Below are 13,595 nucleotides of genomic sequence, written 5' to 3' on the forward strand. Positions count from 1 at the left end.
GAGCTTTGCCATGCTCCCTCCCTCAGTGTTTTTTAAAAACATCTTAAAATGCACCTTTTAAAGGAGGCTTTTTAATGCTACTTTTTTTTGTATATGATATCTGGTAGGTTCTTTAGCTTTTTATAATTTAAACATAATAATGATTGTGGTTTTTTAATCGGACAACATTTTTTGTTTTGTTTTTGTTTAATTTAGTTAATTTTATTACTTTTATTGTATCTTGTGTCTATCTTATTGTTGCAAGCTGCCCCGAGCAGGAGTACACTGGAGGGGCAGGGTATAAATATTTTAAATAAATAAACAAAAAATAATGTTATATTGGAATAGATAACCAATGGCTTTCCAAATTTGCCATAATTAAACAAATATATATTCCTTGATTGATGATGGTCAGACTTGTGTGACTATTCTGAAATGAACTGATTCTCTGAAATGAATTATTTTCTTTTAGATTAGCTTGTTGGTATTACTGACAACTGAAGGCACTAACATAATGTTCTCTCTCTTTCCAAGTACTGCCCAAGAAATGGAATAGGTTAATAACCTGTAGTAACCTTCTCCACAGGGGGAGATAACTAATCGTACCACATGTCAGCTGAGTCTCAGCTTATTTTCCTCATCCAATCACAAGGCTGCAAATGGACTAGCACCACCAGTTTATTAGGGCTATTGTATTTTTCATCCCTGTCACAACTTTTGCCCTCTGTTTAAGTTCCAGAGAAGACATTAGTCATCTTTCTGAAAGAAATCTGTCCTACTAATAACAGGCCAGAAATAGTTGCTCAACTATTTAAAGACCAAACTGAATGCTAGATTAACTGGGGGCGGGGGGGAGGAATAGGAGTCTCTTTCTCTCTCTTACAGTTGCAATAGTTGCCTGCTAATGAAGAAATTGCTAATAGTTTATATACCACTAGAGCAAGCAAAATACATACTTTTTGGGGAAAATACACAACCTTGCATCTATATTTGAACAAAACAGGTAAAAGGGTTGAACTAGATGTTTCTGTTCAATTTACAATCTTTGATCAGATAAACAGATTTCAGTTCAGACCCAGATGAAAAGAACCTTAAGAGTAAATATTGGTACCGATATATAAGACTACATATGTCGAAGCTATTACATAAGAGTAAAATAAGATATGAAACAACCTAAAAACCAAATTAACCATTTGTAACACACTAGATTATTTATGGGAGACTTGTGAATAGCCTTCCAGGGTTTTTGTCTGTTTTGCTTTAAAACTAGAATGCACTGATCAGGGGTTGTGAATATCCAGAATAGCATGATGGACAATTTTTTTTTTTTAAAAAAGATCAAAATTGACTATTCTTCCTCACCTGTTGGGGAGGAGAGCACAATTCTGATTGGGGGAAAAACAGCAATTGGGAACAGGTTTCCGTGCTGCTGTTCCAATTAAATTCACAACCTTCTGCTGTTTCATCTCAGTGTATTTAAAATAAAATTGCAGAGAGACCATTCAGACGTCTCAGTTATATTAATGGTTTTACAGTATTTGCTCTCCATGAAAGGCCATAGAGCTTTCCTTCAAAAGTTGCAGACACATCAATTTGTTTGCAATATACAGTTTGCAACAGTAAAAATTCAAATCTGTATTCTTTGTGCTACTCAGTTTTCCTCATGATGAGAGGTGTTGAAAAATCTAGCTAAATGTGGCAGAGCATTACAACAGTTATATCAGGGAGGTAAACAAAAATTTTAAGAGTGTAATAAAATTTGCATTTTAAAAGGTGCACTCACAACATTTTACTTTACAACTTATAACTTCAGAAGTTAATTTTTGAAGTTGTTATATCTCAAAGTGTGTTTACCAATATATGTATGTTTATATTTGACGGACACAAGGAAAAGATGTTCTTTCACTTGATTGGTATACCGATTAAAAAGTGAAGGCACCATTTTAACAGATAAGAGTTTAATCCTCTAAGATACTTAACTAAGATTTTCACACACCATTCAATATGCTACAAATCTCACACACAACTCCTTTTAAAAAAATGCTGTTGTGACATTTCCAGGATAGTAGAATCAGCTAGACAATTACCCAAGTGTCAGGACTTTTCCCCAACACCCAGCAGAGGAAGGCACTCATCCGACCGACCCCGTTGGCGAACAGATCAACAGCCGGGGATTGCCTGGACGTGCATGAAGCCACCGGCAACCATGCTGGGAGGCAGGTGAGGATGAGGAAAGCTGGGAAGACTGCTGCCCTTGACTGGGCCAGAATGGCCCAACAAGCTCTTGCCTGGCTGCAGCCAGGAGCTAGCAGTCCCTCTGCTCTGCAGAGACCCTGCTGGATTATTCAGAGAGAGGAAATGGAGTCCTATAAGAGGGCCCCTTTAAGGGTTAACAGGCAGCATACAGGAGGCTGGGAAAGGAAGGCAGGGAGGGGCTAAGGGGGGTGTTAGCTGACCCTGGGGACATATATAATGGGCTTGAAGCCAGTGATGAGAAGGCCATTGGAGAGGGAGGCCTGCCTGGGCTCCCAGGGAGGAGCAAGGCATTTCCTCTCCCTGACAGTGGGAAGAAGAACAGGGTGCTTAGAACCCCCTCCCTATCCTTCTGAGATTTTGAGATATAACAACTTCAAAAATTAAACCTATGAGAAAGAAATGGAGAAAGACAAAGAATACAAAAAAATCAATATGTGCTTTATTGACTACAGAAAAACCTTCGATTGCAACGACCTTATCAAGTTGTGGAATATTCCTTGGATAATGGGTGTCCCAGAACATCTCATTGTTCTCATGAGAAACCTATACACAGGACAGGAAGCCACAGTCCAGATAGAACATGGTGAAACAGACTGGTTCCATATCATCAAAGACGTGAGACAAGGCTGTATACATTCTCATTATTTATTCAACTTGCATGCTGAACTTATACTGGGAGAAGCTGGATTAGAAGATGAACTTGGTTTTAAAGTTGGAGGAAGAAACATCAATAACCTGTGCTATGCTGATGACACCACTCTGATAACTGAAAATGCAGATGATCTGCAAGCTCTAGTAATAAAAGTCAAGGAGCACAGTGAAAAAATGGGACTACAACTAAATGTCAAGAAGACTAAACTAATGACAACAGGTACATCAACCAGCCTCAGAATTGATAATGAATACACTGAAGTGGTGGATAGCTTCAGCCTTTTAGGATCAACCATCAATAGTAAAGGATCCAGCAGTCAAGAAAAACGCTGCAGACTAGCACTTGGTAGGGTTGCAATGAAGGCCTTGGAAAGGATATTTAGATGCCGTGACTATATCTACAAAGATTAGAATGGTTCAGACAATATTTTTTCCTGTGACACTCTATGGATGTGAAAGCGGGACTTTGAAGCAGCAAGACAGAAAAGGTATTGACGCTCTTGAACTTTGGTGCTGGAGAAGCCTTTTGAGGATACCATGGACAGCCGGGAAAACAAATGGATCATAACAGATCAATCCAGAATTTTCACTCAAGGCACAAATGACCATGCTCAAACTATCATACTTTGGACACATTATGCAAAGACCCAGCTCCCTTGAGAAGTCCATCATGCTGGGAAAAGTTGAAGTAAAGAGAAGAAAAGGACAACCAGCAGTAGGGTGGATCGACTAGATTACGACAGCAATGAATGCATCACTGAGAGACCTTAAAGGCCAAGTTGAAGACAGATCATCCTGGAGAGAATCTGTCTACGTGGCTGCTAAGAGTCGACACCAACTTGACGGCACTTAATCAATCAATCAGTCAAGACAGAGACCACTGGAGTGCTATATGCAGATGGACTGGTCCATAAGTTTTCAAGTTGAAACATCAACCCAGAACAACACATAAATCAGAAGATTATGTAACTTCTGTGATGTGATACGTTGAAATATTTTTACCATTTTATTTATTGTGTGCTACCATCAGTTAAGTAATCCAAAAGCCTTCCGTTTAAGATGAGAGTTAAAATGCTTTCAATTTTCACTCATGCTCTAAAAAGAATGGAAATTGCAAATTAATGTGTACACCTAAATTTCCGCATCATATAAAATGTGAAGACTGTGTGTGTACAGAGTATTATGGTGGTTTTAGAAATGAGGCTTCATGCACCCACACTTTGCCTTGGCATTTCAGCTGGCAATGGGCTGGGGAAGCCTGTATCTGGGTAGAAACCAAACAGATGCAGCTTTCCCAATCACCATCTCTGACTAAAAATGGAAGGATTGAAGAAGTATTGGAATTGCAGACAGATGGATGGGGCTCAGGGGCGTAACTATAATCGGGCAAGGGGAGACAGTCGTCTGGGGGCCCACTGCCTCGGGGGGCACCCCAGAGGCAAGTCACATGACTCCCCTGCCCACCCGGGCTTCATTTCATTATTTACTGTTTAATTGGTGGGGGTTCTTTTTGTGCCGCGTGGCCATGCCGCCATATCTGACCTTCCCTCCTCCTTCCTCCACACCCTTTCACTTCATTGCCGAAGGCGCCTCCTCCTCCTTCCCCTTCCCTTTCATTGGTTGGGTGCTGCACGTGAGTGGCATATGATCCCATCCTCAGTGCAGGAAGGCGGGAAGCCAGCGAGCAACACAGAGAAAAATTTCGAGGCTGCTCTCTTAGTCTTTGCACTTCGTTGTTTGTTCCTTCCCTGCCTTGCTGCTGCCGCAGCCTGCTAAACTACAAGGGAGACAGTGAGAGCGCGACGATATGACACAGACAACACAAAAGAACACATGGAGTCCTCCTCCTCCTCAGGTAGTTGGCATTCCCGCCGCCGCTGAGTAGGGGCTAGGCTACCGGTAGCCTTATATTATATTATAACAACAGGGGAGGGACCACCGAGACGAGGGCCAACTGCTAATTCCTCCTGTTGCTGTCCTAAGGCCAGTGTTTGTCCACTCCACCCCACTGCTGCCGCAGCCACCCATGGAAGCAACTCAACCCAGCCAGCGGCAAGCGCCATTTCTCCCCAAATGCCTGCAAATCTCCCCTGCAGTGCTGCTGCTACTGTCTTGAATGACTCGAGTGGGAATGGGTGGTGGGCACGGTGCGCCCAACGCACTTGCTGGTGTGTGCTGCTGCGTGTCTTGAACTACTCATTGAGAGAAGAATTGGGGCGGGGGAGGCAAGGGATCGGACAAAGCAGAAGGACAGAGCAGCGTGTGTGTGTTGGTGAGATTTGGCGCCAGAGTTTGTATGTTGATGAGGGTAGGGCGCAGTAAGTAAAACATTTACTTGTGGGCTGCTGATCGTCCTTCCCTTCTAAAGCAAAGGCTTCCCCACCCCCTCCTCTGCAGCACTTTGCAGTAGTCAAACTTTCCCATTGGGCGCCCGCGCAGCCTCCCCGCCCCAGCCAGCTGCTCACTGTGCTGGCGTGCTTGCTGCCAGCTGCCCACCCAAGCACAGCCACTGCCGCCCCACTCCACTGCACCCTTGGACTCCACTGAAGTACATGGTGGATTGTGAGTTAACACTGCACTCCTAACTTAAGCACAATTTCTGCAAGGGGCGAGGGAGGAAGCCTTGTCCCGTCACCAATCGGTGAGGGGTTTGCTTCCAAAGAATTCTGCTGAGCAATCGCAATTTTCAAAGTCCCAGCCCGATTCTCGAGTGCAGTTGGGAGAGCTGCAAAAGTACTTGTATTGGTCTCCAGTCTGAGAACAAGTGGTTATAAACTGCATGGTCTAAAGAGAGTTTGTATTTCCCTGTCTACTGGTAGATCCAGGCTTCCCATTTGCCCACTGTCACTTCCTGCCCTAACATGGTGTGTAACGTACCTGCTTTTGTTAGGGAAACTCAATAGACTTCCAAGAAGTGCGTCGAAGATTTTGCAGCCTTGCATGGAAATAAGCGCCATGGGGAAGTGTGACATTTATATACAAGTAAATCTGTCCAGAGACTCCTCGGAGAATAAACTCGCACTCTCAGTATGGGGAATTGTGAGTCAGACACCTTAGTCTAAGACTAAGAATTTTCTCCTTTGTTGCCAACTTCTGCCCTGTCCTGCCTCAGCCTGGCGCCACTGCTGAAGGGAGAACCAAGGAAAGGCAGGTTGTGGCCGGGGACCAAGGTAAGCAGCTACCCGGCGCAGAGGCAGCCGGCTTGTTGAGACATTCGCCCTTCTCCTTCAAAGCCACTCGCCCCTCTCCTTCACTCCCTGCAACTTGGTAGTGAAATTACAAATAGCTGGCTCCAGGAAAGAGGGGCTGCTCTTCTGCTGCAGACTTGCATTGAGATGACCAGAATAGTCCCCCCCACCCCCATTAATTAACTGGCGGAGGCGTCCTGCAAACAGAAGGGAGGAGGCTATTCCCTCAAGTGCTTTTTGTTACAGTACATGCGCTCCCTAATTTTTTTCTTCCCCAGCACCCTCCTCCTCCCACACAAAAATGCATTCTTAATGCAGAGATTGTCTTGATTTCAGCTTCTTTTATACTATTGTAGGAATGTTAATGTCTAATGCAGGGCAAAGAACACTATCATTATATCACTACTACTGTTGCTGTTATAATTATTATTTATTATTATCTTCAGGGTTTTTCAAGGACCTTCAAGTGAAGGAGATTGTGTTCCCCTTAGTGGACTTTCCACTAGGCTCCAGCTGGGAGCCCTGCAATTTTGCCTTTATTTTCTATTGAGTTGAGCTTGATATTTGTACTGTAGTCCCAAAATAAGTGTTACAAGAAGGGTCTTTGCTCAGAATGAGGGGGTGGGCTGCTTTATGCTAAAGGCTTAAATAGCAAGTGCAACTTTTGAGTTTGATGTAAATAGTGCCTCCAAACTCTCATCAAGGTTGGTGAAACAGTTTAATGTTGCAAAAATCTCAAAGCCATGTCGTTTGGTGATGAGAAGTCCCATATGGCTACTATTTGATATGGTGGGCTCATTGCTTAAGTAAGGTAGGCTAGAAGCTGCATTATATTTTGACACTGTGAGATGTCTTGGAAGTTGATGAAGGCAGTGCCAAAATGGGATTCACTTAATGGATATGTGATTACTATGACCAGTATTCTGATTAACTCCCCCAGGGATGCTGTTACATAAGCACTAGCTTCAGTGTGTTTCTAATCACAAAGGAGATTAACCCTTTCTAAACATACTGGGCATGGGCATGGTCATGATCCTACATCCCTGATTCTGTTGTATTAGTTAGTTCTGCTGTTATTTACACCTTGTAACTAGTTGGGATAGTTAGCAGAGACATTGGGCCAGGACAAGAAGGAAGGCAGTGAGGGGCCCATTTTAAAATCTTGTCTCTGGGCCCACTCCAACCTTGCTACGCCCCTGATGGGGCTGTAGCTCAGTGCTAAGAACATAAGAACAGCCCTGTTAGATCGGGCTCAAGGCCCATCTAGTCCAGCATCCTGTTTCACACAGTAGCCTACCAGATGCCACTGGGAGCCTACAGGCAAGAGTTGAGAGCATGCCCTGTCTCCTGCTGTTACTCCCCTGCAACTGTTACTCAGAGGCAGAGTAACAGAGACATTTCCTCCAGGAAGTTATCCAAACCCCTCTTAAAGCCATCCAAGCTGTTAGCTGTCACCACATCTTGTGGCAGAAAATTCCACAAGTTGATTACACATTGTGTGAAAAAGTACCTCCATTTGCTGGCCTTAATTTCCAGGCAATCAATTTCATGGGATGACCCCTGGTTCTAGTGTTATGGGAGAGGGAGAAGAATTTCTCTCTATCCACTTTCTCCACACCATGCATGATTTTATAGACACTCATCTATCATGTCTCCCCACAGTCATCTTATTTCTAAACTAAATAGCCTCAAGTGTTATATCCTTGCCTCATAAGGAAGGTGCTCTTGGCCCCTGATAATCTTGGTTGCCCTCTTCTGCACCTTTTCCAGTTCTACAAGACCAGAATTGTATGCAGTACTCCAGGTGTGGCCACACCATAGTTTTGTATAAGGGCATTATTATATTAGCAGTTTTATTTTCAATCCCCTTCCTAATGATCCCTAGCATGGAATTGGCCCTTTTCACAGCTGCTGCGCATTGAGTCGACACTTGCAACGAGCTGTCCACCATGACCCCAAGATCCCTCTTCTGGTCAGTCACTGACAGCTCAGATACCATCAACATATACTTGAAGTTGGGGTTTTTCGTCCCAATGTACATCACTTTACGTTTGTCAACACTGAACCGCATTTGCCATTTTGTCGCCCACTCACCCAATTTGGAGAGATCCATTTGGAGCTCCTCACATTCTGTTTTGGATTTCACTACCTGAAAAAGTTTGGTATCATCTGCAAATGTGGCCACCTCGCTGATTACCCCTACTTCTAGATCATTTATGAATAAATTAAAAAGCACCAGTCCCAGTACAGATCCCTGGGGGACCCCACTTCTTACTTCCCTCCATTGTGAAATCTGTCAATTTATTCCTATCCTCTGTTTCCTGACCTTCAACCAGTTACCGATCCACACTGGAACCTGTCCCCTTATACTATGACTGCTAAGTTTTTTCAAGAGCCTTTGATGGGGAACTTTGTCGAAAGCTTTTTGGAAGTCCAGGTATACAATGTCAACTGGCTCACCTTGATCCATACACTTGTTGACACTCTCAAAGAACTCCAAAGGTTTGTGAGGCAAGATTTACCTTTGCAGAAACCATGCTGGTTCTCTCCCAGCAGGGCCTGTTCTTCTATGCTTTGCAATTGCTTTACAATTTTATCCTTGAGGATGCTTTCCATCAATTTTCTTGGAACAGATGTTAAGCTAATCGGCCTGTAATTTCACGGATCGCCCCTGGATCCCTTTTTGAAAATTGGTGTTACATTTGCTACTTTCCAGTCCTCCGCTACAAAGCCTGATTGCAGGGATAAGTTATATTTTTGCAAGGAGATCAGCAAGGAGGTTGACATTTGAGTTCTTTGAGGACTCTTGGATGGATGCCAACTGACCTGGTGATTTGCTAGTTTTCAGTTTTTCCAGACACTTTAGAACATCAACTCTTGTCACTTCTATTTGACTCAGTTCTTTAGCCTCCATCCCCAAAAAGCCTGGTTCAGGAACAGGTATATGCTCAGTATCCTCTGCCATGAAGGCGGACGCAAAGAACTCATTCAGCTTCTCTGCAACCTCCATGGCCTCCTTAATAATTGCTTTCACTCCCTCATTGTCTAATGGTTCAACCACATCCCTGGCAGGTTTCCTGCATCTGATGTATTGAAATAAGTTTTTGTTATTCCCCTTGAAGCTTTTAGCTAAATGTTCCTTAAACTCTGTTTTTCCCTCCCTTATTGTCACCTTGCATTTCTTTTGACAGAGTTTGTGCTCCTTTATGTTCTCTTCAGTTGGACAGGCCTTCCAATTTTGGAAGGAAGTCTTCTTCCCTTTTATGGCTTCCTTTCTGTACCTGTTAGCCATGCTGGTATCCTCCTGGATTTAGCAGTACCTTTCCTGCTTTTGGTTATACAATCTAACTGGGCTTCTAGTATTGTGGTTTTGAGTAAACTCCATGCATTCTGGAGCAAAGTGACTCTCCTGATTTTCCCTTTCAGCTTTCTTTTCACCATACTCCTCATTTTGGAGAAGTTTCCTCTTCTGAAATTCAAAGTGCCTGTGTTAGATTCCCTTGGTTATTCTCTCCCTGCATGTATGCTAAATTTGATCACACTATGGTCACTGTTCCCTAAAGGGTCAGTGGCAATGACATCACACACCAGGTCCTGGGTGCCACTCAGGATTAAGTCCCCTTTCTGCTCCCTGAGCACTCATGCACCAGTCATGCACAGCACTTCGGAACCCGACAGCAACACCGGTCATGAGGGGAAGGCAGGAAAAATCTTGCCTTCCTCCCAGCCCTCCCTAACTCCAGGGATTTTGGTCATGTGAACGACCTGACTAGTAGTGGCTTCTACAAGATATCAGGCAGGAACCCTTCCCAGTCCTACCTGGAGATGCCAAGGATTGAGCCTGGGACTTTTTGCATTAAAAGCAGATGCTCTACCATTGAGCTACAGCCCCATTCAGCTGTCTGCAATTTTTTTGGCTGAGATATGAGGAACTCGTGGGCAATTCCAAGGGTAAGAGACTCAGGCATGTTATTACTTTTTCAATAACTGTAGCCATAACCAAATTTTTTAAGTTCAAGTTAATATACAAATACTGGCAAGTGAACATCTCCTACAATATGGCCATATTTTTACAAAACCTTAGATATTATAGATAATGTAGGAAACATGCAAAATACATTGCTAGTGGAATCAGAATTTTTGGACATTATCAAATTTCATATCAATATGATTTCTGATCCCATTATCGATGTATTTTGCATGTTTCAGACACTATATATAATATTTAAGGATTTTGTAGTATGACCTTATAGTAGGAGATGTTCTCTTGCCACTGGATATATACAATATTTACTTGAAAATTTGCTTATGGCTACAGCAATTGAAAGAGTGGTAACATGCCTAATTATCTGACCCTTGGAATTGTCCTGGTGTCAACATGGACAATTTTGCAGGACTGAAATTGCCTACTGAATCCAGTGCAGGTTCTTTGAGGACTGCAGCTGGATACTGTAAGAGCACAGATCTAGTGTAATGTACTGATGACATATTTACTTAGCAGGCCTTTTGTGGGATGCTGTGAATATATCAACAATTGGGTGCATTGCAATGCATCAGAAATCACAAATTTTGGGTTGGATGTTTATTGTATGAATGCATTTTGGGGCACTGTGCCTTGTTTTGAAAGGGAAATTAAAATCAATTATAAAGTATGTTAGCAGATGGTAAAAAACATAGCCAACAGTTGTTTTCTAGAGTTTAAGGCTTTGTTTTAAAACTGCTCCATCTCAGTCAATTTACATCAGAACTGCACCCGATTTGGTGGGGTGTTGTTGTTTGTCACCTAGTTGATGTCTGCAAGCATTCAGGCAGATTGGGGCAGGGAAAAATATTTCAGATTTAATGACCAATATAATATTCAGTTAGAATATTAAAACAATTCCTCATCTTAACTATATTGTCAGTACCATACTGGCAGTGTACTACAACTACCAGAGCACTGAGGTCAAAGTTCTACTGTGATGCAACACCTCTAATCACATATTTTTAGAGCTCTCCCCCTAATGATGCTGCCTTTTCTTATTCAACTAGAACGGGGGTTCCTAACCTGTGCTACTCAAAATGTTCCTGAACTACAACTCCTATCAGCCCCAGCTACAATTTATTGGGGCTGGGGATGATGGGAGTTGTAGTTCAGCAACATATGTTGTACCACAGGTTGGGAATCCCTGCACTAGAACACAATCAAATATGAATTATACATGCTGTCTAGTACTTTATTAAAGAACATATTTTTTAAAACCCTCTTTCAACAACATATACAGGAATTTAGCTCAAGATTATACCAATTCTTCCAAGAGCTGGATCACTTTTTTGCATTTACGTATTTACATATTTACCTAATATGTGGGGGGAAAGTTACTTCTCAATATTCCAACACAATGCTGTAAAAACAACGCATGTCCATAAAATGGATCACATCACAGACTAAGTTAGAACTTGTTACTACAGAGATGACAAAGTCTGAAAAAACCCTTAGCCTTAATCATATATGTTGCTAAACATTTGAGGTGAGGTGAATAATTTAATTTTATATTGTTTTATCTGTTTTATTAATTTTGTGAGCTGCTCCCAAACAGCAGTGCACTGGAGGGGTGGGGTCACTGTTCCCTCTAAGGCATGTGCACACTCACAAGTTTTTGAATGTCCTCTCAGATCATTTTAGATCCCGCTCAGGTTGGATGGGGAAGGCCCCATTCTGATGCAGGTGCACACACACTGCCTTGATACTGATGCCCAGAACAGAACTCATTCTGCACAGAGATGGAAAAAATCAGAAGGACCACTGGGTGGGGTATACATATTTTACATAAATAAAAAAGGCAAGAGGCTACAAACAAAAAGACCCTATCTCTAGTTCCCATCAATCAGATCTCCACCAGTGATGGGGTCATAAACAGGGCTCGAGATGCTGAAAGGAATGCCCTGGCAGACATGTATGGTCAGATGTGGTCTGACAGATACCCTAGTCCCAAGTTCATTACATTACAATACCCTTGTGGGAATGAATAACCTAATTCAGCAGTTAGTGTTGTGTGGCAAAGTACATCTTTACATGTTCTAAATTTGCTACTGCTCCCCGCAACCACATAAACCTTATTTTGAAAGTATGCGATTTTTCCATATTAAGCCCCCATTCCTCAAATTTTAGGAACTTTAATCCTATCCAACCCTTCTTTCAGAAGCAAGATAGTCAGGAGGCTGGGTCATGCTAGTGCCATTTTAGCACCTCAGATTTCCTAGGTTCTTTTGGATATGAGCAAACACAATTTCTCACATGAATTAGGGCTGCCACTTGGTTAAAAAGGTTGTGCAACCTGACCCTATACACGTTTGCTCAAAGTTCTTATGCACAGGATTGCAGCCTTAATTAATTGTACTGTATACATAAATTTGCACATCATCAACAACAGTTCTGAAACCACTGTATTGTTAGATGATGCATGCACATTTCACAACAAGCACATTCACAAGCACCATTTCAGAAGAGACATTCCTTTCATTTGTGAGATGCCTCTTAGAAGGCACCTGTCACCCAAAAATGTTTAAGAAATTAAATGTTTAAAAACAAAATCTGCTGCCTGATTAATAGGGGGCACCTTTTAAAGATGTTTAAATTTTTTAATTAATGGTCTAAACACTGAAACAGAATGTCTGTTCGTCACGCGGCTGTCTAAGGCACAAAGCCCCATAAGGGAACCAGGAAAAGAGATGGCAATCCCGACCCCTCCTCCCCCCATGCATGCTTCCTTCCGAGGCGACCGATACACACCAAGAGAACCGCCTGCAACGAGGACGGCGCCGGTGAGGGCTCCTGCGGAGGCGCCGTAGATCCGGCGGGCGTCGCGAATGAGGTGCGGGGCGCGTTCCTGGAGGCAGGTGGCTGCCCCGATGTGATAAACGCCCAAGAAGCCGCATCCCGCGAACGACACGCTCCAGCCGGCCTGGCGGTCCAGCATCCCGACTGCCTTCCGGCGGCCCGGCCGAAAAACACGGCGCAAGGGAAGTCCAGTTGGGCCGGGAGGCAGGTAAGCAGGCCGCCGCGAGGCAACTGAGCCAAGCTGACAAGCTTAAACTCCCCACAGAGAGCCAGGTTGATTCATACTGAGAAGAGGACCTCCGGCGAGAGTTGACAACACAACGACGTGTACGTGCTCTCCACTCCGCCTCCATCCTCTTACTGGGGATGTAATACCCGATGTCTCAGCCAATCGGAGGGACTATGCAAAACAGACCAGGTCAGGAGCCGTAGAGATAGAAAAAGAAGGAAGCTGGAGGCGAGCTGTGGTTTGGTGGGAGGAGCTTTTTGTCCTGCTTTGGCTTGTTAGGAATGTGGGCCATGGAAAATTTCCAGGGTTTGAGGTCAGTTCAGGCGGCCGCCTTGCAGTAACTCCCCCAGAAGATCGGGAAGATACCCTGTGTTAATTCTGGCTGTCAACGGAAACCAGGACCGTCCTTAGAGGGGTGTGGGGCTCAGGGCAACAATAGGACGAGGCAGGACCGGCGTGTCCATTAAGGCGA

At 43.5% G+C, this 13,595-nt stretch overlaps 1 protein-coding gene across 3 annotated transcripts in view; it reads right to left on the bottom strand.

Annotated features, from left to right (window-relative positions):
- The window catches only part of LOC128326292 (1-acylglycerol-3-phosphate O-acyltransferase Pnpla3-like), a 42,349-nt gene extending 29,089 nt beyond the window's left edge, over positions 1 to 13,260 (bottom strand). For all 3 annotated transcript variants that reach the window (XM_053252889.1, XM_053252888.1, XM_053252887.1), the window contains exon 1: positions 12,847 to 13,260. In XM_053252889.1, coding sequence (XP_053108864.1) covers positions 12,847 to 13,033 — 187 coding nt within the window. In that variant the 5' untranslated portion in view covers positions 13,034 to 13,260. The remainder of the gene's footprint in view (positions 1 to 12,846) is intronic.
- Positions 13,261 to 13,595: the final 335 nt, after the last annotated feature.

The sequence above is a fragment of the Hemicordylus capensis genome, chromosome 5, assembly GCF_027244095.1.
Source record: "Hemicordylus capensis ecotype Gifberg chromosome 5, rHemCap1.1.pri, whole genome shotgun sequence".
NCBI classification, from domain to species: Eukaryota; Metazoa; Chordata; class Lepidosauria; order Squamata; family Cordylidae; genus Hemicordylus; species Hemicordylus capensis.